At 43.3% G+C, this 27,894-nt stretch overlaps 1 protein-coding gene across 1 annotated transcript; it reads right to left on the reverse strand.

Moving 5' to 3' along the window:
- Positions 1–18,131: 18,131 nt before the first annotated feature.
- On the reverse strand, positions 18,132–23,841 carry LOC127299199 (importin subunit beta-1). Its single transcript, XM_051329128.2, has 3 exons — positions 23,591–23,841; positions 20,070–22,495; positions 18,132–19,002 (listed from the first exon to the last, which is right to left on the reverse strand). The coding sequence occupies exons 2-3, from the start codon at positions 22,487–22,489 to the stop codon at positions 18,804–18,806; spliced, it is 2,619 nt and encodes an 872-aa protein (XP_051185088.1). The 5' UTR covers positions 22,490–22,495; positions 23,591–23,841; the 3' UTR covers positions 18,132–18,803.
- Positions 23,842–27,894: the final 4,053 nt, after the last annotated feature.

The raw sequence follows: 27,894 nt of genomic DNA on the forward strand, positions 1-27,894 counted from the left end.
GAGAGCATGCTTCAAGCATATGATCTCTTCGAGTTGGCTCATCTTAAACTTGCACTTCATTTCTTCATGGTAAGCTTCAAGCATATGATCTCTTCGAGTTGGCTCATCTTGAACTTGCACTTCATTTCTTCATGTTGATGTCTTGAAGTAACTTGAGGGCTCACTTCATCTTCATCTTCAAGACATACTTGACACTTGATATCCTTCATCAATTTCTTCTTATTGCAACCTTGAAGCCAACACATGGTTCAAGCATTGCCTATGGACAACACCTACAAATATAACTCAATGCAAACATTAGTCCATAGGGATTGTCATTAATTACCAAAACCACACATGGGGGCTCCATGCACTTTCAATCTCCCCCATTTTGGTAATTGATGACAATATCTTTGAGAGGGTTTATATAAGGAATTTAAGTAACAAACAAGTTGAATATATAGAGCAAACTCCCCCATAATATATGCATGTCTGAATGATCTTGACTTTCATTGCATATATTGGCATTCAAAGCCTAGTGGAGTTTCCTCTAAATATTCAACTATGCAAAGCAACAAGATGCAATGCAATAAAGGCACATGCTTAAGCACAAAGCAAAGACATAACCAAATTTCAATGCAATAAAGGCACATGCTTAAGCACAAAGCAAAGACATAACCAAATTCCCTTAAACCCTCCAAACTTCTCCCCCATTGGCACCAATTGCCGAAATGAGTGAAAAATTTAGAAGGCCAATATAGTGAGAGTTCCTCCATAGCGTGTGCATTTCTCATAATTTGAGTGGAATCAAATGCACGTATCCAATGATGAATATTTGGAAGGAATCACACTATAGATAGGATCAAAGATTGCAAAAAGATAACAAAGTCAAGAAGCTTCAACAAATGAAGCAAGCAACCAAATGAACCACAAAGAAGATACCAAAAGAAAGATAGATATTATGATAAGATCAAGAAGATTGCTCTAAATAATATTAGGAAGCTCCCCAAGGTTTGTGCACAAAACTAGACAATTTTCATTGGAGTATGAAGTGCACAAACATGGAATCATCACTCCCACATTACTATTTAAAACAAAAAATACCAAGTGAATCAAACTCTAATGATCACCACAAGATAGTGCTCTAAATCAAATGAGGAAGCTCCCCAAGGTACATGCATAAAATAAAATGTTGCATTTGAATAAAATATGCATAACATGGAATCCTCACTCCCTCATTTAAAACACAAACATTTGTAATAGATCATAGATAGAAAAATAAGCTAAACACTTGCAGCAAACAAATAGTTGAGCAACAAGTAAGAGGCGCCATAATAAAAAGGCTCGACCAAGATGATATGTGAAAGGCATGATAAAGCATATTATAAGACTATTACAAGGATGAGCAAAAAGCATCATCGTAGTCTTCAATGAATTATATTGCTTAGCATGACCAATCAACACGCAATAAATAAATAAGATATCAAAAGGAGATGTATCATCTCTTATGTGTATAAGTTTCTCTAAGTGGGCAATATCACAAAGATATTTATCCACAAAGAAACATGCACACACAAAATAGATACGCAAGAAAAATAGTATGATATCCAAGACGAAGTCATGCAATATACCAATAAGAATTTTTGCTTAATAGCATGGCCAAAGGCTCAATTTTATCTTATTGTACATTCATGAACTTCAACCACAAATAAATAAAATACATCACAAATATCAACAAGGGATAGAAGATAGTTGGGATGCATTGAGATAGGCAACAAGTATCACAAACGAGGATACCAAAAGAAATAACTAAATTTGCACTTTCATTGATATTGCACATGTGAGAGGCTTGAGGAATTGATATGCAATAAAATTGCTAGATAGGCATAGATGGGATGGGTGAATCATGAGCATGATTTTATATACTTCCCAACATATGTACTCATCTCAAATTACTCACATTCGCAATAAAGAGGTTTCGTTAAGACTTTAGCAAGAAGCACAACATTTGCAAATCAAGAGATTCATGCCAAGATGCAACCACATGGTTGGATGCTAGAAAAATATGCATGAGAAGATACTTGTTACCGAGATAGCATTGGTGAGGATGTAGTAGATATGTGTTCGTTGACCATCCTAGCTTGCCTCAAGTTACCATTGAGTCACCACTTCTCCCCAAGAGTGAGACAAGCATCCAATGCATATCCATTGTACCTAACACGAAGGTAAGTACAAAAAAGTCCCCAAACTAATTGGGTCCAAAGTAGTTAGACACACTACAACATATAGGACAAACTCCACAATACTATGTGCATATAGATATGAAATTGAATTTCATGCACATCTTAGCCAAATTAGGATTTGATGGAGTTTACCCTATATATTGGATCAAAAAAAGTAACACATGCCATAAGATCGACATATATTAAAGATGCATGCACAATACTTTCAAGAACCAAAGAAAGATATAATTTGGACAAGACACCAAATAAATCAAGAGACAATGGTTGTCCAAATTATATCAAAGAATCAAATCAACACAAGATTGACTCCAAAGAATTATCTCATTATAAGAAGCTAATTAAAACTAAACACAAAGGAATGAGATAACCAACTCCCAAGAGAGCAAGGTTCCAACAAACAAACCAAACCCTCAACACTTTTATGATGGCACAAAGTACCAAAAAGAAAGTTTATGTCTCCCAAAACCAAATTTTTGATAATGATCAAGAGATGTTAAGCATTCTAACAAATATAGGAGAGCTCCCCCAAGATTAGTGCATTATCTAGGATTTTGCATATGAATACAAAATGCACAAAACTAGGATCATCACGCTACCTATATCTACTAAAATTCTAAGAAAGTTTGAATAGACAAATTAGATCCATAAGATGCAAGGAAGACACATGGGAGTCAAAGCACAACACATTCATGGCAATAAATAAGACAATTTAAACACAAGAGCCAATGTAAATATGATCAATAAATTTCTACCTCATAATAGATTGCCAATTGTCCTAGGACAAGAGGTATTAGGAAATATTTCCCGGTGGTAGTTTGTAAGTATATGTAAGATCATATTTACACCAAATAAAGCATATGGTAAAAGATAAGAGTTAACCATCATGCAAAGAGAGTTTCTTGATAGCTTCAATTAGTCATACCAACATGCAAAGAAATTAATAGTATTCATACCAACATGCAAAGCAATTAATAGTATTCATACCAACATGCAAAGCAATTAATAGTATTCATACCAACATGCAAAGCAATTAATAGTATTCATACCAACATGCAAAGCAATTAATAGTATGACTTGAAGCATATGGTTTTCCAAAAATTTATTGAGGGACACATTGTGAAAAACCATGCCAAGAAAAACTTTCACAAATAAGATCCACAAAGATATTAGCAATGAAGCCATATAAGCAAATTGGAACTTGTTTGAGAAAACATGTGACATATGAGAGATAATTTACAATATCAATTCTATGTGACACAACCTCAAATGTTCACATTTCCTAGGCTTGTAATATGCACAAAGCTTATTACTCCCCCATAATGTGATAAATAATATATTTTCACAAGAGGCAAATAAGATCCAACTAGGTATATTAATGGACATTGGAATTTGAATTTCTCATGAAGATGACATACCACATAGAGACTAGATAATCTTGCAATATCAATTCTAAGTGATATTCCTCATGTACACACATTGTTAGGATCATGAAATTCCCAAAGGAATATCACTCCCCCAAAACGGGATAGTCCATTAATCTCTCATAAGAGCCATATAAGATACAACAAGATGCAAAGAGGCTCCAACACAAACACAAGTACACGGTGTGCAACCCAACATACATAGACTTGATTTCTCAAGAAAAGCAAGTAGGAAGCACAACATATACAAACACATGCTAGGAACAAAACTAACACATGCAAAGGGGCGAGTAACTTTCAATATAAGTGAGTTGAGAACATGTTACCGCAAGGAGGAACATTGAATACATGATAGAAGCAAGATAACCAAAAGACTTGTCTTGAGATAATATAAATGATGAAGATCCCTTAATTCTTCATGATGTAGCCAAGTCTCTAATGCCCTCCAACAAGTACCTATTGATCAAATTTTGGATTGTTGGTCCCCAACTAAGTTGGGTCCTAAGAGGTTAGTCACAATAGGCTTGGCAACCCAAATGGTTCTTTTCTTGACACCACTTTGAGCACCAACATATTTGGCAAACACATTGCCACCCTCATCCTTACGAAGAGAATAAACATCATCAATGATGATAGAGTTGGATGAGGTACCAATAGTGCACAAGGAGGAGATGTGGCCCTTCTCACGGCATATGTAGCAAGTTCTTTTCTTCTCCTTCTTCTCACTAGGTTTCTCCACAATGGGAGCACTGGCTTGTTTCTTCTTGGGAAGTGGTATTTCTTCAACTTGAGGTTGAATATGAGTTTGAGCTTGAGGCCGCTTCCCTTTTTGCTTCTTCTTCAAAGGGCAAGATCTAACATGGTGACCTTCAATATTGCACTTGAAGCAAACAATCTTGGCCGGGTCTTTGACTTGTACTTGGCCCTTGTTCTTGTTGTTGTTCTTGGACTTGGTCTTGTTGTTGGATTTGAATCCAAGTCCACTCTTGTCATTGGGGGATTGTTGCATACTCAACATCGTGTCAAGTTTGCATTTCCCTTCATGACCCTTTACCAAGTCATTCTTCAAAGAAGTGACTTGGGCCTTGAGCTCTTTGATTTCCTCTACATGGTTAGTAACAACACAAGTACTAGAGGAAGTAGAATCTTCATTGTTAGAGCAACAAGGCAAGGAAGATAATTCATCACAAGATTTAGCAATATTATGAGTGGATGAATTACTAGGACTAGCACATGGCAATATAGCATTTTGAGTAGTAGTGCTAGTATCCACATGAGGCTCACAAGGTGTTGCCTTAGATATGATAGCCTCATGAGCTAACTTTAGCCTATCATGAGAGGCTAGAAGATCCTCATGGGAGCGAGAAAGCTTTCCATGATTTTCTTCCAATTTCCCATAATTGCAAGTTAGCAAATCAAGTTGAGCCCTTAGCTCAACATTCTCCTTCAAGATAGATGCTTCACAAGAAGTAGAGTTAGTAGCACAAGCATCATCACAAGACATATTAAGAAGAGTGGGTAACATAGCATGCTCTTTTAAATAAGAAGGTTGGAGTTGCTCATGTGACTTGGTGAGGATAGAGTGTTCGCTCTCCAAGGCCTTGTGGGCCTTGTCTAGATCATCTAGATCCTTAACAAGTTTATAATGACCTACGCCAACTTTGGAATTTTCCTTTTTAAGCATTTTTTACTTGAGCTTTAGCATGGTCTCTTTCCTTAGTGAGTTTAGAAACTATTTCATTTTGAGACACTTCAAGGGTTTCAAGTTGCTCTTCAAGAGAGGCTACGGTCTCTTGTTCTTCTTCAAGATCATTCTTTAAGGATGCTACATCATTGGCATACTCTCGTTCAATAGCACCCTTTTTATCAATGGTGTTCTCATGCATCCAAATAATTTTTTGGCTCTCAATAGCGGTAGTCAAGATTTCAAAGAAGTGAGAGCTAGCAATTTTATCTTTGCAAAGAACCTTGAATACACTCTTACCCTTATCGCGTAGAGAGACAACCCAATCCTCTTCTTCATACCCATCCTCATCCTTATCACCACGAGGAATATTAGGTTCCACGGTAGGAGATACCGTGGAACTCTTGGCCATAAGGCATATATGAGACCCGTGAGATAAAGATGAGGAGTTACTTGAGGATCCTTTCAAGATCTTGTCTTGACCAATAGAATCTTTGGTTTCCTCTACATTGTTAGCCACACAACAACTAGAGGAAATAGAAGCATTTTTATCATGGCCACAAGAGAAAACAAGCATATCATCATGAGATTTATTCAAGCAACAAACACATGATATGCAAGGACTATCAACACAAGCATGTAAATCATTTCTAGTGCTAGATGTGTTTAAGTCCAAAGATGAAGCATTGCAATGAGATAGAGATGAAGAATCATCAATAGTAAGCTCAATATCAACATTGCAATTTTCATCACCACTCACCATATCATTGCCTTGTGTCTTACCACACTTAGGTGAAGTGGATGAAGATGAGAACTCATCACGGCCGGAAGTGGAAGCAATACAATCATCCTCAATAATATTGGACACATCATATTTGTCTTAAAGCTTTGTCCATAATTCATGAGCGCTCCCAAAAGGCATGATTGAAGAAGTAACTACATTGCTCACAACAATGGAAAACACATGAGAAGCAAGAGCATCGAGACAAGAGTTTTTCTTCTCCTCATAAGATAAATTTTGGGGATCCTTAGGAGAAGAAAAACCCATGTCAAGAAATCGCTCCATGTTCGGGGAAATACCCCGCAAAATATTAAGTACATAAATTTTCCATACATCATAATTTGTGCCATCAAATATAAACAAGTTATTGTGATCTAATCCCCTAACCGACATCTTTACTCTCAAGGTGGTGAAGCCTAAGAATGAGAGACCTTGCTCTGATACCAATTGAAAGGACACGGATGTCGCCTAGAGGGGGGGTGAATAGGCGATTTAAAACTTTTACGAGATGGGCTTAACAAATGCGGAATAAAACTAGCGTTTACTTTGTCAAGCCCAAAGCCTATATACTATTGTTCACCTATGTGCACCAACAACTTATTCTAAGCAATGGTTCACCTATGTGCACCAACAACTTATGCTAAGCAAGACAAGCAACTTATGTGATAGCAAGATATATATAACTTCAAGCACGATGGCTATCACAAGGTAAAGTGAATAAGTAAAGAGCTCGGGTATAGAGATAACCGAGGCACGCGGGAGACGATGATTTATCCCGGAGTTCACACTCTTGCGAGTGCTAATCTCCGGTGGAGAGGTGCGGTGGCTTAGTGCTCCCGAACGCCACAAGAGGCTCACCTTGAGGTGTGGTTGCTCGATGCACACCAACGCCACAAAGGCCTCACCCCAAGATGCGGTACTCACACCACACACCGAACGCCACGAAGGCGCCTCACCTAAATCTCCGGTGACCCTCGCCACAAAGGCCTAGGTCACGGTTCCACTAAGGGATTTCCTTCGAGGCGGAAACCGGGCCTTACACAAAGGTTGGGGCACACATCCACAACTTAATTGGAGGCTCCCAACAAATCACCACAAAGGTCTAGAATCCGTCTAGGGTTCCAAGAACCCAAGAGTAACAACTTTCTTGCTTTCACCTCCACGAATCACCGTGGAGAACTCAAACCGATGCACCAAATGCAATGGCAAGAACACCACAAAGATGCTCAAGTCTTTCTCTCTCAAATTCCAACAAAGCTACAAAAGCTATTGGGGGAATAAGAGAGGAAGAACAAAGGAATTCACAAAGAACACCAAGATCAAGATCTAGAGAGTTCCACTCACAAAGAGATGGATTTGATTGGTAGAAATATAGATCTAGATCTCCTCTTCCTTTTCCCTCAAATGGATTCAAGAATCATTGGAGGAGTAGAGGGATGTGGGAAGCTCTCAAGGTCAACAATGGTGGAGAGCAAAAGGAGGAAGAAGAAGTGGGGAGAAAGAGGAGGAAGAAGGGCTTAAATAGGGGTCTCAGATTTCTGCCCGTTGGGGCCAAAATCGCGACAGGCCGGCAGTGCCGGCCTTGAACCACCGGCAGTGCCGGGGTGGCCGGCAGTGCTGGCCTATTTCCACCGGCAGTGCAGGGGTGGCCGGCAGTGCCGGCCTTGGCCACCGGCAGTGCCGGGGTGGCCCCGGCGGCAGTGCCGGGGTGTTCCCGGCGGCAGTTCCGGCCACCCAGTTTTTGCCCAAACACCCGATACGAAAACCTTGATAACTTTTGCATCCGGACTCCGATTTCGATGATCTTGGGCTCGTTGAAATCACAACAACGAGCTCTACAACAATATGCAGAGAAACATCATAGTCCAGCAAAGTAGGATAGAAACAAATGGATAAAGGTTTTACCTATCTATAAACAGCAAACCGGTAAAACCTCCAATATGGAAAATGCAACAACTTGAGTTAGGAAACTCGCATTTAGGTGAAACCAATTTTGTTGTAAAGAAGATGACAAGAGATACCCCACAAAGATTGAAAAGCTTAAGAACAAGTGGGGTAGGTTTTTCTATGTATTTTAGAGTGAAACCTCTCAATACGAGAAACCGAGAAAAACTCCAATATCGAAAACGCAACAAGTGATTCATGCGGAATCCGTTTTCGATGAACTAGAGCTTGTCATGAGAATAAGCACAAGCTCTAAAACACCATATGGATAAGATCCAAATAACAACCAAGAAAGATGATGCAAGGATGCAAAGGTTTGAGCTCTCTCCGGACGATACGATCGAGTTACTCACTCGAGAGCCCTCTTGATAGTACGGCAACTAAACTATAAACCGGTCTCCAACTACACTATGAGACCGGTGAGAAAGAAACCCTATCAAGAGCAAACCTTATACTAGCGCATTCCACTTGAGCTCGATGATGACGATCTTGACCGCAACAAGATGGAACACCTTTCTTGATTGTGCTTGCTTGACGAAGTCTTGTGGATTGCTCCCCCATAATCCATCATGGGAGAGCTTCTTCTTCGGTGCATCTTCACATATCCATGAAACCTATATGGAGAGCATGCTTCAAGCATATGATCTCTTCGAGTTGGCTCATCTTAAACTTGCACTTCATTTCTTCATGGTAAGCTTCAAGCATATGATCTCTTCGAGTTGGCTCATCTTGAACTTGCACTTCATTTCTTCATGTTGATGTCTTGAAGTAACTTGAGGGCTCACTTCATCTTCATCTTCAAGACATACTTGACACTTGATATCCTTCATCAAATTCTTCTTATTGCAACCTTGAAGCCAACACATGGTTCAAGCATTGCCTATGGACAACACCTACAAATATAACTCAATGCAAACATTAGTCCATAGGAATTGTCATTAATTACCAAAACCACACATGGGGGCTCCATGCACTTTCACTAATCCTATAGAAATCTTGTAGTGCAAATTCTATAGAAAAAATATAGTAGATACTATCTTATAATATTATTTGCTACAATCAGACACACTTCATTCTCCATAGGATTTAAGTAAACATTAGATCTCAATTATATGCTTTTCTAATTCCTTTGTTTTCCATGTCCTATGAATCTAAAAGCCCTTAGGCATATGCAGTATCTTAGGTTCCTACAACAAGTAGAGAAGAATTGTAAGTCATTTACTACTAACAAATACATTAATTTCATGTGACATAACTGATCCAATCATCATCAATTAGTCAATTAACAATCCAGATTGACCTCCCACGTCTTTCAAGTTTTATCACCATATATGCCATGATGTTTTTCAATATTAAGGGCTTTTTGATTCAAACGAAAATTTTATAGGATATTTGGAGCATATTTTTTTTCCATTCATAGGACATATTTCTTTTCCTAAAGAATCCATTGTACTTTATTTTTGAAGAAAAGAATTATGTCCACTCAAACCTCTTTGGATAATTTATTTGTTTTTCTTGTGGTGTTAGACCCTTCTTGAAACAAATTCTTGTATTTTCCAGTTTTGTAGGATAAAGAGAGGCATGGCTTCATAATTTTGCTTTTTCATATCCCTGCATGTTTATAATCCTGCAACTGAAAGAAGACATTAATTACTTCGCAAGTTGAGCAGTATCATTTTCCGGCGAGTTGACAAACACATTTAACTAGCCATGTCTTTCATTAGCAAATGTATGATGATCTCTTTTGGATTAGCTTGATTTGAAAGCGTCTAATAAGTAGTAATCTCAGAAGTACTTGTTCGTATGCGGCGTGTTGCTGTTACCAGTTACCCTACGCATGGACCTGATGGCAGTAAAAGTGATGAGTCGAGAGCTGATGACTTTGCATGTGCTCGTATTGCGTGGACCAGTCCCCAGTGCTGAGGCATGCGCTTGCAAAGGCTGCATGCCTGCAACTATTGCACTGCAGCTATACGCAGGCAGGGTCATGCATGGTGCCATGCATGCCACACAGTATGCCCTTGTAAACTTTTCATGTATACTCCCTTGTAAACTTTTCATGGTGCGGAGTATGTTTGTAGAAAGAAGATTGGGAAACTTTCAAGCTTTGGCTTGGTAAATTGTTGCCGTGGCCAAACAGACCCTTAATAATCACGCCTCTCTTTCATGAAACAGATAATCACGCTTGCAAATTACCTACTCCATCCTTTCTGGGGCAGGCTACAGACATCGACACTCGTACTAGTACTAGTGATTACTCGAGCATCTCTACTGACCGAGCATGGAGAGCTCTGCAACGAGACTCGAGCATCCAAACAGAAGAGGCATGGGCGCGCATAGGATACCGGAGCACGACGACACGGCCTAGTGCAGAGGGCAGCGGCAGGTAGCTAGCTTTTGTTTAATGGAATCTCTGCCGACTACTGCTCTTCGTGCTTGCCGAATGTCTGCCTCTTGGCCCTTGCCAAGTTCAAAATCTTGCAACCGCGGAAATAACAGACCCACTCCATTCTGGACGCGTGGCTGCTGGTACACTGTCCTCATGTCGGCACTGAGATATGCAAATGCAAAGCTGCGAGAGCATCAAGACCTTTAAGCCTAGTCACCTAGACCCGTCATAGTACTGCGGTAAAGCCGGGAGGCCGAAAGCTTAAACCATGAGTGAAAAGCATGTCGGCAGTGACTGTGATATGAAAGTTGTTAATCGATCATCAGATCTTAGACTTTGTGCACTAAAACAGCACAACAAAATGGTTTTCCAAAAGCTCCCACTGAATTAGTTCTGCTGGAATATGTATTTTTACCAGCCTGACGCGTCGTTCACAAGAGTTTGAGTAAGCCGTGACTTGTGCCAGGATCATATCTTCTTGGGTTCGATTTTAGCACGATTTACTAACTGTACAAAGAATACACCAATATTGTTTGCTCAGGAAGACTAAAAGCATCTCCAGCCGTCTCTCCAGAAGGGCCTCATGACGCATTTTTTTCATCTAGATGGACAAAAACGGTTCAGTCGTGCCTCCGAATTCTCGTTTTCGTTCGGATTTGGGCTTTCATCCATCCGGGGAGTCCAGGTTATCCCCGGCCCCCCGGGGAGCGCTCAGGGAGTTCGGAGGAAACAAAGCGCGGGAAACGCCGAGAAAACTTCCCGCCCGGCTGGTGGCCCCGACTTGTCGGCGAGAAAGACCGATCGTCGTCCTCATTGCATCGTCTTCCGCGCGCTGTAAAAGCCTGCCGCCGGTCAGTCTTCGCCGGACGCGTAGCTTCCACTCGGCGAGTTAATGTCGTCGCGTCGATTTCACGCGCGTCGCCCTCTATTTATCGCGGAACTACCGCGTCTGGCCGCATTCACCACGCCGTCTCCCTGTTGTCACACCACCCCTCTCCCCAATCTCACGAGCGAACAATGGCGAACTTCGGCGACGGCGCGGCGAACAACGGCTTCGGTCGTCGCTCTCTCTACCATTGGGAGGGGAGGCTCCTGCACGCGGCGGGCTACCCCACGCCCGGAGGCTGACGACTGAGTGCGGGCGGCGTCCCGATCCCGCCGCCGCCAATCGGTCACGCGCCCTGGAGGCGGAGATCTACGCGGTGCTTGTCACCCTCAGTGACGAGCAGCGCGCGGAGGAACGCTTCTTCTCGGACAACTACGACGCCTGGATGGAGTTTTTTCGGCAAAGGTACGAGCGAGAACTCGCCGCGTACGACGGCCCTCCTCCTCCTCCTCCCGCTAGAAACAATGCCGCCGGCCGCCGCCGCTGGTGGAGCGGGCCTGGCTGCACCCTCAAGAACGTGCTCGCGCACATCGAGGGTGGCAATTCCCCCGTTCTGGGGATGCCGCTGCCGGTGGCGCCTACCGTGTCGCGTCGGCACGGTAGCTCCTGGACGCCGCGACGGATGGCGCCGTCTGGGTCGAGGTCGGCGTCGAGGTCCGGCGGATTGGCTCCTCCACCTGCAACGCCGGCAGTCGTCAAGAAGAAGTCGGCCTCTCCACCGCCGACCAGAGGGTGCAGCAGCGGCGCTCTCGTCACCCGCGACCAGGGGGCGCCACTCGTCGTCTCCCTCGCGTGGCCGCAAGAGGAAGACCTCGAACAAGGAGGCCGCAACAGCGGCCACCGCGTCCCAGCTCGCTGAGGAGGAGGCCAAGCGTGTCGAGGACGCCGCGGTGGCGGATGCGATCGCCAGGTCGCTCAACGACCTTGTCCCCGCCGACAACGCCCTCCCCATGGACGCCGCGCTCGACTGGTCCAGGCGGGACGAGGAGTGGCAGGAGGCGGAGCAACAGAGGCGCTTGCTGGACTTGGCTACCGCGCGGCAACGCGCCGTCCGCGCCACACCGACCGTCGCGCCCGTTCCCGTGCCGCTCATCAAGCTCGAGGAGAGCAGCGACGACGAGCTCTATCGGCCGACGCTGCCACGCGGCGACCCTGGCCAGGGTTCAAGCCGTTGGTACGAGGCGCCGCCGCCCGAGGATACCGACAACTCGAGTGACGACGACGACAACGGCGACTACATGGCCTTCTACTTCCATTTCGGCATGTAGATCACCGTTATTCAATTTAGTTTTTTTTCTGTGGACGAATTCAAATATATTACGAATTCGGCCTATATATGTACAAACTCGCCTATGTTAAATATCTTTAAATTTCGTCTATGTTTGAACAAATTTCGTCTTGTTTTATCTGAATTCGCCGTTATTTGAACAAAATTTTCATCCATCCTAAACTCGCCGCTGGGAAAATGCACCGGATTTCGGCCCAGGAGACCCAACGGCTGCAGATGCTCTAAAATCCAAACACCCTCTCGTTACAATTTTCCAAAAAGAGAACCATGCTTTACTTGTTACGACAAAGTTGCAGGGGGCATGCACTTGCGTGATACGTGTTGTCTTTTTTTTTATCCTCTCATCTTTTCATTTTTACTTGATGCCTCTTGTATTCCAGATGTTTCTAGTAAGTGTGTATCTGGTTTTAACTTTTAGTTAGTAGTCTAATAATTCTTAATAGTTCAAAAAAAATCAGTAACAACAGACTTTTGAAATACTTTCAAGAGCACTTGTATTTTTTGGCTAAATTTTTGTTTTCTCTAAGTTGTGTAGTTTTTATTCTTCGTTTTGCTAATTAGTGAAATGTGCTCCACTAATAATCTTGTTTTTTTCTCACGTTTCATTGCCACTCTTAATTTTCTCCAAAATCTAAATGAATAAAATGCCAACATTTTTGTATTTTTTCTTCCAAGAATTCATTCAAATATATAAAGATTGTTGGTGTAAATTTAGCAACATTAGAAAGTGTTTTTAGTATGAATCCAACGATACTAATTACGTACAACATTATTGAGATTTTGTTGCTCAAATTTGTTTGGCCAAAGTTCATCTTAAAATATGTATACGTCTTATTCATCGAAATAGAACCATTATTTACTATACACATGGGAAGCTATAAATGTTTCCGTTTACCATCAATCCAAGCATTACAATCTAGCTTTAGTTTGTTTTCCCAGTAGAATACAAAATTTTGGTGCACAAAAACGGTACTCCCTCCGTTCCTTTCTATAATGTCTATTGTTTTTTCGCATTTGTTTCAAAATATAAGAGTAAAGTTATGTTTTTTTTTTGCAAAGAACCCCTTCCACCGATCAGGTCAAGTCCAGAAAATCTGGAAAACGATCTGGTCATGTATTTCTAAGATCTGTTTTCAATTTTCTATTTTGTCTGTGATATCGTTAGGGGGTTTTGTGTCAAAAAAAGGCTCGCGCTAATTTCCGTGCCAAAAAACAATAGGCACTATAGAAAGGAACGGAGGGAGTATTAGAAATTTTGTTTGACATTTTTCTGGTCAAGTTTTTTCGGGTTAGCATCTTCCGCTGAATAATTTGGGCTGTGAGTTGACTTCGACGTAAATTATTTCAAACCATAATTCTGAAAACGGTTCTACACCAAAAATCCAAGTTCTACTAGGAAAACAGTCTAAAACATGATCATATAGCGGGTCTTTTCCCCTTAAGGCCTACATTGATTCATATGATAGAAAAATCATAGGAATAGAAAAAACATAGGATTAGTATGTCATGCCTAGTTAAATTTAATAGAAAGATGAGTTCTCTTTGATTGTGCCAAATGAATTTTCCATGAGCTATGACCTCATGTTTGTTTCCTATAGGATTTGCACTATAAGATTTTTATAGGATTATTTTCTATAGGATATGTTCCTATGAATCAAACAACTAGTGTAGGGGAAAAAATCATAGGATCTAAATCCTATACAATTCCTACGCAATTCATATGAATCTAAGGAGCCGTAAAGTTTATTTCAATCGGGGTTACTAATTACTATACCATACATATTTTCAAGTTATTGTGGTACTCTTGAATTATACCACAAGCTCTCTTTTGTTTCATTGGATTTAAATTGTTGTTAGACTAAGTGCTATGAATTTGATCCATTAACATTTTCATGTTATTTTTTACATAGTCTACACAAGCTTTCATGAGAATGATCTTTGTCCAAGTTGCTACAATTTTTTTGTTCCATCAATTCTAATTTTTCGTTCCATGGTTCTAAGCTTTTTTCACTTGTTCTAGGCACTTCTTGTTGTTCTACTTACTTTATTAATATTTTGAAGCCTTATATTTTGTTCCACTTGTTATCAATGTAGGAAGTTTTTGTTTTAGGGGGCGTTGTGGGGGGCTCCAAGATCGGACGACAACGCGGACATCGCCATCATCTGATCTAGGAGGCCGCCACGGCGTTTTAGCCCTCGTTGGAGGCATTTTGGAGGCCTCCTAGATAGAATGATGGCAACGTCTGCGTCGTGACCCCGTGGAGGCATCATCTTTGGAAACATTCACCCACTGGACGGATGTGCGGATGGCTTGGTGGCTGGGCGGTAGTCTTAGTGTGTTTCTTGCGTGGGAACCAAGGTGGAGTGACGTGGCATCTACCATCTATGACAACGAGTCTCTGCGACATGGTGTAGTGGGGTCTCGGTGGCAGGGAGGTGATGTCTGGCGTCGTCATGGTGTCAACTTCATGAACGGCGAAGTTTATGCGGATATTTACCCTTTCGATGGAGTGATGCCTTCTGTACCATGTGCATGAGGTGCTCCCTAAGAGTCTACTAGACCGGATGTGCTCAATTTTTCACTTAGTGAGTGTCTTCGGGTATGCCATATTCCCGATTCCTAGTTGATGGGAGTTTTTCATCTTCACTTGTTGTCGGGTGTGTAGGTGTTGTGTGGTGTTTTCGAGTATTTTGATGTATGATCTTTATCAGACCTTTGTTCAATAAATCAATAAAAATGTCATATGCATTTTTTTTTATGCAGAGGGCAGATACTCCCTCCATTTCGAGAAAAAAAAATGTACGATGAAGCAAGTCACCTTTGGAGCTCGCTGGTGAACCTTCGCCCCATCCATCGAATGGATGATCGCCGGTGGAAACCTTACCGTTTAGGAATGTTGAATCTCCAAGGGTAGCAAGTTGATCTTGTAGCCTGCAACCATCTCTTGTTTGGTACTCAAACAAACTCCAAACAATTACTCCGACCCTCTTTCGATTAGAATAAACTCGAGAAAGAAGGAGGAATAAACTTGATATGTGACCACAAGAATCTTGAAATTTTGTTTGTGTAGTTTGCCAACATTACCCACTGGGAGTTTAGCTTTGTTTGTAGGCAATTCTAGTCTACTAGCCGTTGCAAAATGGTAGTTTCTAAACGGTCATGTGTAACGACTAGTCTTGTGTAAGAAGTTTGCCTCATGTTGAGGTTCCCCTCATCTTCTAGTGTTGTGCAACCGTGCATCAACCACCTAGATCTTAATATGGCTATGGAGTTCTAATTCTGAGGCACCATCTTATCAGCACATGAGGCACTAGACTCATCACGGGTTTACTAGACTGTAACCTCTTCTTCAACCATGTATGTTTAAGCTATTGTCCCAATCAACAAGCTAATGTCTCAGATAACAACTCAAATGAAGTGTATATGTGTTGTGCTAATTGTATTTTCGAAACGGTTGTGCTAATTGTATGGAATTGGATTGAGCGCAAAACAAGTTTTGAGTTCAGCTTTCAATATCACACACCCCATAAGAGTACAGTTTTTGTATGAGCTATAAAGTAAGATACTACGATCTTCATACTGGTTACGCTCTGAGTCTTCATGTGCGTTGGATCAGCACTAAGCTTAAGTAGGTTCCTTGCACCTTGATTCTTCAAGTGTGCTATATGAGCTTCTTGCTTCACCCTTGTTTCAACGTTCTTTCTCTGTAGAACTCAAACACGTCCAATATGCATTTTGCTTCAAGTTATCATTCGTGTCTTAACGGAGCACCGAGACCTATTTACGGAGGTGTCTTCACGGTTGGAGGATACGGCGAGGGATATTTTCTCCCAACATGGGTGGCAGCGTGACCTTCGGCTAGACCCTCCTAGCTAGTTGTTGTTACCGTTCGTTCGACTATGTTTTATCTTTGAACACATTTGTGTGGTTTTGTAACGGATTCGTGTGCGGCTGTGTGCATCTTAATTATGTAGAGGCCGGGTCTATTTCGCAAGTAATAAAGAGCCCATTTTCGAAAAATTATTCGTGTCTTAAGTGGAACGGCAGATAATAAGGGTCTCCGTGAACGAGAGTGGGACGAGTCAATCACTCAATATTGAGTGTAAGCTTCAACGCTGAAGCTCTTGTAACTCTGAAGTTTGACTGTTGAGGAATATCCTGTCGTGGGTCTTCAGCCTGAGGAGGGCATCTTCGGAGTATTTCATGTTTGATAGGCAGTCAACCTTGGAACGCGCCAGAAGTGTTTGTTCATCAAGTTTAGGGTGTGCGTTGTGAGCCTTCTAGTTATTGGTGCTGTTTGATACCGTGTTCATGTTTACACAAGATAGAAATGCCAGTCCCTCGGTCACATTCACACATTGTCAGCTATCATCCAGCACTAGATGCTCTTTCATCACAGAACTTCGTCATTCGAACTGCAAAAGACGAGAACGCTAGGATGAGTTGTGGGGGTATTATGGCTATGTCTTTACATTGATAGATGGGTGTGAATGTGTGATGGTTCCTTGTAGACATTGGAGACTATCAATATACGGAATCAGACTTCTGAATTCTGAGTCCGAGACAGAATTCGGTTCCTGTATGGTCTAACAAGCAAATCGACAGCGGCAGTTTAACAAGAGGATCTTCCTTTGTTCCTTCGACCAAGATAGTCTGCAAAGGTTTGCATCTACAACGGTACAACCTGTACCCAACCTCCAAAACTAGCATTTTTCAGTACCAAAGCTACACTTTTTAGAAGGGATGGTCATGGAAACTTCTTGACACACAATGCAAATTGGCCAAATCAAAACTTCAAAAGCAGTTGTTCTATAATTGACTTACTTACATCAACAAAATTAAACCATTTCGTCAACAAAAACGTGGAGCCTCGGCAAATCAGTAAATAGATAGAATAAAAAGTCAAACATAAATTGGATGGTTACAAGAGTAGTTTTGTTTTGTGAAAATGATGATCGATCTGTTAATAATCATCAATAGCGGTACAAAGAACATCAAAAATAATAAAAGCTACAAATAGGTTTTTGGACCAGCTAGCAACGCTACGAGAGCTAGCTGAAGGCGCACCAATGTTCTCACCCCTTCATCACCAAAGTCAAACAAAACTTATAGTATATAGATGCAAAGACCCCAAAGGACCAACACAGTAGGGCATGTAACAAGAGTAGTTGTATCAAAGACCACCATGGATCGACCGCAGGTTAGTTTGACGCTCTGCCTATCTCGCTAAAGCCCCGGAACTTCATGCCTTCATGCACGTGCCAGGGAAAGCAGGATAAAGAAGAAAAAAAAGGAGAAGGCAAAATCAATACCAGTGAGCACATTTCATCATCATATTTTCGTATACACAGCAAATGGCCGACATATAATATAGTTCCTTTCAAGTGTCAACAACAAATCTAACTCAACAGCTGCCCCCCTCAGTATAAGACCACTCCAAAACTGATAGTTGTTCATTTTCTACCTGCCGGGATGCAGCTTCAAAGAAGCTGAAATAGTCTAATGGAACAGCAGATAACAAAAATGAGCACAACCCACAACACCTCGAAATAAACCGACACATGCAGGGTCATTTACAACGACGAGCAAGTTTTGACCACAAGGAGGGAACCCTTACAAAATCAAGTCCAAGAATGAATGCAGGACAATGCAAGTGTGGAAAATATAGGAAATAAACAAGCTGCTAGCCCGGGAGGGATATGTCACACATAGTGAACTTAGACCCCTGGGCAGTACAAAATATTCATGTGACAATGCATGCAAGCCCCCTTCTGCATAATGGAACTATAAGCAATCGGGACTTGTAGAGAGCGACCATATGACCAAAGTTCAATGCATGCAATGAATACAAGGGAAAGTGACAGCACCCAGACCATAAGCATGCATGCCATACCAAGAAACCATCGGCATGGCAGGCAAGGATAGAAGCCAAATCTCACCACCAATAAGAAATTGGAGGTTCTAGATGCCTTAAGCAAAGTTAGCTGCTAGCCAACTTAACCCTTTTCCCCGCAGGGATGAAAAAGGCTTGCTGACACGTACTGATGCATGAGTTAGTGAGGACCCTCCGACTCTCCTGTTACGATGAGCACTCTTCCCCAAAGAGAAGGTCTAGAGATGATGCAACCGAAGACCCGGACTCGACACGTGGATGGATGCATGTGCAGACGAGGCCAATGTCACGTCATCAACCCGAAACCGCACGGCTGACTGCAATCCTTGCCCAGTCAGCTGATTCTTTGACCAAAGGATCATCAGATGATAAGCACTCATCCAGAAATTGCTTGCTTGAGGTCGATTGACTTATCAAAGGACCAGCATGGACACCCAATGTGTCTGCCAGATCTCCCAAGACGCCTATTGCAGTCTTCATCACAGAATCATCCCTGAAACAGTAAAAGATAATTTAGAACTGAACAGTCACGTTGCGCTCAAATGTTGGCGATTGTGTTGCATAGTGTCAGATGCGTGTAAGACTGTAAGCATGTGAAGAAACTATCCTACTCCAAAATCTAGCATAGCAGTTCATAAATCAGAAATCCAAGATTACTATCTAACACCCATTAGAAGTTCATAATCAGAAGTCGCCAACACATAAAGTTTGCAAGGCTTAGCTTGACCAAATGTAATTCCATAATCACCTATAAAATATCCAGCTCCTTTCAAGGTTCTGACATACTGTTAGAACTGCATGTCTATCACGGACTATATGGATTTAACACCTGCCAGCTATACCCCATTTTGGGAGAAAACTGCTTATATATCATTGACAAACGACTAGTTTTATCAGGGGCCACTAAAAAATACTACAGTATCCGACTCATTCTTATAATCTCTTCATTATTTTCCTTCTTCCTGGGTGTTAGTGCACTTCTGTCAAATGGGTAAATAGAACATTTAGCAGTGTTGCTGCTGCATGTGTGTGTTGCTTATACGGTGCCGCTGCCACCATGGGTGCCTTACATTGCAGGTATCTGTGCGAGAGCACCGAACCAGACAAGGCATGTCCATGTTGACTTATAGCCATTAGGCCATTAAATGAAAATGCTGACACTTATTTAACGACAGCGACAAAAAATGAAGTATCAGAAATGAACGGTACAGAATGAATTAGGAATCTTTCAGTTGCCTATGATGAAACTGATAGCTTTTCAGTAGCATCTAAGCACTTATCTTTTTTTTCAGAAATAAGCATTAGGATACATTGATAAAGTTTAATTTGCCATAACTGCCATTTTCTATACTTCGGAAATTGCACATTTTAAGCTATAGCTAGACATTTCCCTACCGCAAAAGGATACTGTCTAATTGTTATTGTCTAAGATTTTGCATGACCAGTTTCAAGATTTAAGCATCAGATAGCAGAAAATATAGATAATGTAAATAAATGAGCAATGAAGGTCTCTAAAAAAATGAGCAATGAAGGAAACAGAAAATATTCTTGACTACTTACATATCTTTGCCATTATAAAGAGCGTCAAGGAACTGAAGAATATTTGGAGCATATGGCATCAGTAATTGTGTCTTAGGGGAACTCTTGAATCCTTGAAGAATACCAGAGTAGGCTTCCAAGATACCATCCCTTAATTGATTGGTGTAGTCAAGCATTTCATCATCAGCTGCAGCTGTGTGTGCTGACAACTCTGCAGCACTTTGTAGCATGGGCATGGCATAGATCAAATACTTCTCAAAGTTCTCCCCAATTGCCAATGCAATGTCACCAAAACATGAGAATATAGGTGGTTTTACAGATCTGTGCAACTGATTGCTCGATAGATCCTTCAGGAGCTGGGTCATGATGCCATCACAGTAGGGTAAAATTTTGTCCTCCAGTGCCCTGCACAGGTCACCCACAACACCCACCGTAATGGCACATACCTGATACTCTTCAAAGTTCTGAAGTCCCATTTCCAAATACTGATAGAACTGTGCCATGTACTTCACAAAATTCGAACCGGCTGCATATGCCAATGCACCAATAGCAAGCATAGCCTCCTCATGCACCGACGCATTTCGACAAGCAAAAACTCTCAAAAACAGATCCATCATCTGATCCGCATACTGTAAGAAAGAAAACTTTGTTGACTCCATCCCTCCCAACTTCTGGATAATGACCTGCAAGCAGCCACAGAGAAGGCCCTGCAGATCGCTCCGCTTCTCCCTCTCATCGGTAGACAGCTTTCCTGCTTCAAGTGTCTGATGGAGTTCCATCATAATTACAGGTACCAACTGCAACACAATAGGAGCTGTCTCCTCTGTGGAGCACCTGACAACTTCATTTAGAGTCTCATAAGCTGCAGTACGCAGCCTGGAATCTCCAGCATCTTCCCTGTGACTGGTCACAAGAAGGCTCTGAACAATATCTTGAAAGAAGGAGGTTAACGGTGAAGCTGATCCAGCATCCACATAGCCTTGAGCAAGGAAATAGAGTGCCCCACATGCCTTTTCTGCCACATTCGGGACATCCTTCATGCTTTGAAGCAGCACAGTAAGTATTTGCTGGCAGTTCTCATTTGTAATGACAGAAGGTGTTTCAAGTGCAGAACCATGAAGAAACTCGAATATTCTTCCGAGGGTCCAAGCAGTTGTGTCCTTCACATGATTATTTGGGTCCTTTAACAACGCAGATAACATAAAGTTCAAGGCGACGTTAACTAGAGGGGCCAGCTTATCAGCTGATGGACCCTCCAAAATGGATCCAAAAGCATATGTTGCGGCCTCTCTATTCCTCCATTCAGGTTTCGTTATGTTCTCCTCAACAAAAGGCATCACAAGAGGAACAATATCATCCCCAACAGTCCTCGCCACCAGGCCCAAACAAGTACCACCAGCCATTGCAAGGTTCCAAGCACCTTCATCCAAGTCTTGGTCTTCCTCCTGCTTGAGGAGAGTCTCCAGCAGCATTGGTACTAAGGCAGGAAGGGCTTGCTTGATAAAATAATAGCAAGGAACATCAGAGTCAGCGGTAAAATCAGTACTGAACTCGTCTAAAATGTCGATTTCCTCGTCACATATGGAACTCCAGAATTCAATGGCCTGAAGTGCAACCGACTCCTCATCTCCCCTCACAGCCTTTGCAGTAATATTAAATATGTCCTGCATGTATGTGGCCAGCTTGTCGTAATAAGTTGACGAAATAGCCACCAAACACTCAAAGGCAGCCTGTCTTATCTTCTCCTCTGGAGACTGTGTTGCTTCACAAACAACTCTCATGATATAATCACGCTCCATGTCATTTGAGAAGTTAACCTGAGCAAAGCCCAATGCATTATACAATGCTCGAGTCGCTGCAAGCCTCACTTCAGAGTTCCCTTCAGAAGCACTCATACCCTGAACAACAGCTGTAAGTATCTTGTTGACTTGGTCTTGGTCAACAGCTTCCGGAGAAACTTCCTCACATAAATAGCCAAGTGTCTCGAGCGTTGCCTGCTTGACATTTGGCTGGACCAGATGTATATTTGAAAGCAATGATCCTATAAGCTCGGGCCATTGCTTCTGAGGGATCTCAATGCCAGCAACCTTGGCGATGACTTGAGAAGATGTAGACCTGGCACTTGCAACAGGAGATGAGAGAGTTTGCAGCAGCAATGATTTAATTTGCGCCTTGACAACAGCATCCAGTACCAGCCATCTCTGGAAAAGTTCACTCTTCCTGTGCTGCTCCTTTGCATCCAATGCATTTTTTAGGATCAAACCAGCCAATCTGCGGCTCTCCTCAGGTTTCTCGTTGTTGGCCAACTCACTTGAGAGGGAGAGCAAGAAACCTGGGAGATTTTGCTCCTGAAATTGCTTGAGGCTTTCTTCAGCATGCTTCCTAATCGAGCCATCAGCAGATTGCGCACTCAAGAGTATTTGAGTAACATCCAGTGACATGTTGACCTGCAAGACAAAAATAGGGGAGTCGGATATAGCTTCATGACACGAAAAGTCGAAAACTCCATGCACGATCAAAGTTATATAGAACTCCTCTCCGATGTAAACTACAGAAGACACCGTAAATTCTTCTTTTGTGTAAAGCCAAACAATAACACTAAAATCTTATACGATCTGAAGTTAACGAGCCACAGAGTTAGCATTTAAGAAAAAGCACTAGTCTTTTCAACATCATCCGCTTTGTATCAAGTACAACAAATATGTTCTTGGGCTAATAATTACAAAGATGAAAAACAGAGACAAATTGGCACACTATCAAAAGATTCCTCCCAGCAAAGAGAAGATTAAGCAACACTTAACCAAGAAGCAAACAACTACAATGACGCACCCTTACTATTTTCTTTTTGTAAAACGTTAACTACTTCATCAGACTTTGTATAACTTTGTACAATTAGGCACCAATTGCTAACACAATTTTTTATAAACTATTTCACTTAATGAGCACATCTACACAACCAACTACACAGAGGAAAGGCAACCTTATCAGCAAGGAAATAATCAGTCAACATGAATCACGGAGTTCTAAAGAGCTGTATAAAATATGAAAAGGACATACGGTTTACCACTACTCCCTTAGCTCAGGGAGGATACAAATATCTGAGAGTGACAACCTTAATCAAAATTTAAATAAGAACCCATAATTCCATATGGATCAGGCCCTTCAGTAACATCTACAGCATCAGCTAACAAGAACTTCAGCACACACCTAGAGAGCAAGGTTCACACCTATCGTTGCTAGCCACTTGTTTTATCAAGATCACTTACGCATATATGTTATCTAGATCACTTACGCATATGTGAACACCGAGCAAAAAATAGCGACAAATTTCCACCACTAAACCATGAATACTCCGCCAAAATAGAGCGGAAAGAGATTTCAACCAAATCTAGGGTTTACAAAGTCAACATATGCATCAAGTCTAAACATACAGAAAATCGCGACAGATCTGCCTGGAAGTTCCTTCTTCCTGGCGACGACAGAAGAAAAGAACAAGGATAGAGGGGCTGGAGAGATGGGGGAGGTGGTCATCCGCGTCATACCTCCCTGCTTCCTGCTAGGAAGGGTATGTGGTCGGCGACGAGTGGCGGTGGAGTATGCCGGCGACGAGAGGCTCAGACAGCGATGGCTGCGTGACGGATTCCAGGTGGTAGCTCGGCGATTCGGGAATCGGTGGCAGCTCGGCGAGTAAGCGGATTCGGCGGTGGTGGGGAGGTGGCGGTGGCGACCGGCGGCGGCGGCGGCGCTGGGCAGGAGAGGGAACCAATAATAATGTGGAGAAAAGAAAAGGAAAAGAGTACGTTTTGTGCTGGGAGCAAGTTGCGCGCGGGGGCGAGGATCGTGGCCGTCCGATCTGACGACGAACGGTTGTGATGAAGGGAAAAGGGTTATTTTATTGCTCCTCTTCGCTGGTTTATCTGGCTGGGTTCGGACGCTACGCAGATGTTGCTTTCCACGATTTTAAAAGAGGACATCGTGCAAAAAATTGCTTTGGAGCATGGGCTACAAGTAGTTCGATATTTTTGAAATTCGAAATTTGATTTTTATAGTTTGATTTTTTTGAAAAAGTGCCTAGAATGTAACGATTTATGTTAGATTATGTTTCTATGCTTGTAATACAAGTAGATGGCTGCTAGGGTTTTAGGCTAAGTCGGTTGGGCTTTTGGCCTATAAATACTTCTTCTTGTAATCTCCAAAATTCACATAAGTTGAGTTTCATTATAATTCTACATGGTATCGAATTAGTAACAATCCTAGGGCATGCCTCCACCGCCCACCCCACCATCATCGCCGCCAACCGGCTTCTTTGAGTGGCGCGTCGTCGTCACCGCTGCCAAACCCTCTAGCTTCGCCACGCGCCCTCTTCCCCTGCTCCCTCTCTAGCCCCAACTATCTCTACCACCATAAACTATGCCGATACTATTTCCGACGTCACACCCCTAATTTCAATTACCCTAGACCTACCAAAGCAAAACTATTACCATTGGCGCCATCTCTTCAAGGTCCACCTTGGCCGCTGCAACCTCTTGGACCACATCGCCATCACCTCCGTTCCCCGGCCCACGCGGATCCTCGGTGGGTCAAGACGTCATTCAATGGATCTACCAGCGGGCGTCCACGAAGATCTTCAATGTTGTCTTTCGCCACGCCACCAACGCTCGCCGCACTCCGGGTGGCCCTACGCCAGCTTTTCCAAGACAATGTCAACTCCCGCATCAACACCCTTCACACGGAGCTCCACAAAAAAAAAACCGTCCATGGTGACTCCCAGGTGGGCGTCTACTACCAACGGCTTTAGTCCATCGTCGACGAGCTTCGAGAGCTTGGGGACCCTATCGATGACCGACAACTCATCAAGGTCCTCCTCGTAAGGCTCGTCGATCGCTTCGACAAGCAGGCGTCCTTCATCCCCATGATGTGGCCACCTCCCTCCTTCGATGAGGTCCGCTCCATGTTACAGTGGGCTGACCGCGTCATCACCACCAAGGAGTCGCGCCCTCAAGCCTCCTGCAGTGATGCCCCCGCCATTAGTGTAGCCTCCCTCTGGCTGGCGCCCGAGTCCAAACTACCGCGGCAAAAACTCAATCTAAAGGCCGCATCAACCGTTGTCAGCATCGGCAGCCTCCTCTAGCACCATACCGCCACATGCGCCTCCCGCTTCTCCGAATTGGCACCCTTCACATGACCCTTGGACAGGCCTCGTCTAGGCGTGACCGATGCCCTAATCTTCCTCGGCCCTGCTTGGTGCTCCACCTGCCTACTCTGGTGCCTTGGTGCCGGCTATGCGGCCCCACACAGGATCACCTAGTCTCATGGGGTTACGCTCCCCTGCGCATGCCTATCTTGTTGCTCCGACGCACGACCCCTATGGTGTTCCTCATCTAGCGCCCTAGACCATCGATGGCAGTGCCCTCTACGCGCCATACCACATGCATGCCCCCGCTGGTGCGCCGTACCAGCTACCTCCACCGTCGCCTGCATCATACCAGCTGCACGCTTCACCCATGCCACCATCGTCGACTGCACCACCACTGCTGCCTCCACCAACTCCAGCATGGTACAAAGCTGCTTTTTTGCAGGCCATGAAAAACTTTGTTGCTTAGGGAAACTCAAGTATGGACTGGATTTTCGACTCTGAAGCCTCTAGTCATATGTCTTCTTCGAGTAATATGCAAATTGCATCTCTTCCCCCTTTTCTTCCATAACTCTTTAGGCAATGGCTCCACCATTCCCATCTATTGCGCCGGTCATACACAACTGCCCTCTCCCACTAAACCCCTTTTACTTCAAGATGTTCTTGTCGCACCTGCTCTCATCAAAAATTTAATTTTTATGCATAAATTCACCACTGATAATCTTGTCTCTGTCGAGTTTGACCCTTTTGGCTTATTTGTGAAGGATTTTCTGACCAAGGTGGAGATCGCCCGCTTCAATAGCTCTGGTGATCTCTATTCCGTCCATGGATCTCCTGCCGCCGGCCCACCCTCCTCCATGATGTCCTCCGTCAACCTTTGGCACCAGCGTCTCGGCCACCCTAACAGTAAAACGTTGTCATCCATACTTAGTGAAGTTTCCATCTCATGTAATAATTATCATCATGATCACTCCCCGTGTGAGTCATGTCAGGCAGGAAAACGCGTGCACCTTCCCTTTAGCTCATCTAGTTCTTCTAGCACTTTCCGTTTTGAAATTTTACATTGTGATATATGAACATCGCCACATGCAAGTATTTCTGCTTTCAATATTATCTTATTATCCTGGATGATTTTACTCACTTTGTCTGGACATTTCCCTATGCAAGAAATCTGATGTTCATACATTTTTTCTTAATTTTCAACGATATGTTTATACACACTTCTTCCTCCCCATTCGCTTTATTCAATGTGACAATGGCCGAGAGTTTGATAATCTGAGGAACTGACACATCTTTCTTCAACACGGGATACTCTTTTGTTTCTCCTGTCCCTATACTTCTCCTCAAAACGGCAAGGCATGGCGTTCTCTCCGCACACTCAACGACATTGTTCACACTCTTCTTATTCAATCCTCTATGCCACCCAAATTCTGAGCGGAAGCCCTGTGCACGGCCACCTATCTCCTTAACATTGGCCCCTTTAACAAAAACTCCTCACACCACTGAAAGAACATCTCATGGTCTCTGAGGTTTTGTGTGTTTGTTAACAACACCGGTGATTGTTTAACTATGTGCTAAGTGGTTTACAGGTATAGAAAAGATTCTACGGGTAAATCTCGACCCACTCAAAAAGGAAGAAAAGAAGAACAAGATGGTGCCTGTCCATGGCCGGCACTGCCGGTGAGTGCTCCCCGGCACTGCCGGCGTTTACAGCCCGCATCGCCGGCCCGTCCATCGTCTGCTGAAAAAGAAAAGGGGCCGGCATCGCTGCCGTGTTTATACCGGCTGCCGGCTGTCTGTCGACGTCTTGAATCGAAATCTGCCGGCATCGCGTCTCAAGGCCGGCACTGTCGGCGATTCTCTTCCAACGGGCAGAAAAGCTGGTGGGGTATAAATACCCCCTCCACCTACCTTGGAATGGTGCTCAAACCCTAAGATCTTCATCCACCATTGCTGAGCCACCAAGAACACCAAAATAGCCAGATCTCCTCCCTCAACCACCCAAATCCCTTGTGCTTTGGAGAATCAAAGGAGAAGACCCCGATCTACATCCTCACCGAAGCGTTTTTCATTTCCCCCTCTTATGCTTGAGGGCCCTGATACGTCTCCAACGTATCGATAATTTCTTATGTTCCATGCTACATTATTGATGATATCTACATGTTTTATGCACACTTTATGTCATATTCGTGCATTTTCTGGAACTAACCTATTAACAAGATGCCGAAGTGCCAGTTCCTGTTTTCTGCTATTTTTGGTTTCGTAAAATCCTAGTAACGAAATATTCTCGGAATTGGACGAAATCAACGCCCGAGTTCCTATTTTGCCCGGAAGCATCGAGAACACCCGAGAGCCGCCGGAGGAGGGCCTGTGGGCCCCAGATGATAGGGTGGCGCGGCCTGGGCCCTGGCCGCGCCAGCCTATGGTGTCGTCGCCCCTTCGACCTTCTGACGCTGCCCTTTCGCCTATATAAAGCCCCTGCATCGAAAACCCTTACGGAAGAAGCCACGGTACGCGAAACCTTCCAGAGCCGCCGCCATCGCGAAGCCAAGATCTGGGGGACAGGAGTCTCTGTTCCGGCACCCTGCCGGGACGGGGAATTGCCCCCGGAGTCATCTCCACCGCCGTCTCCACCGCCATCTTCACCGCCATCGCTGCCTCCATGATGAGGAGGGAGTAATTCACCCCCGGGGCTGAGGGCTCCGCTGTAGC

Source organism: Lolium perenne, chromosome 5 (assembly GCF_019359855.2).
Source record: "Lolium perenne isolate Kyuss_39 chromosome 5, Kyuss_2.0, whole genome shotgun sequence".
NCBI lineage: Eukaryota > Viridiplantae > Streptophyta > Magnoliopsida > Poales > Poaceae > Lolium > Lolium perenne.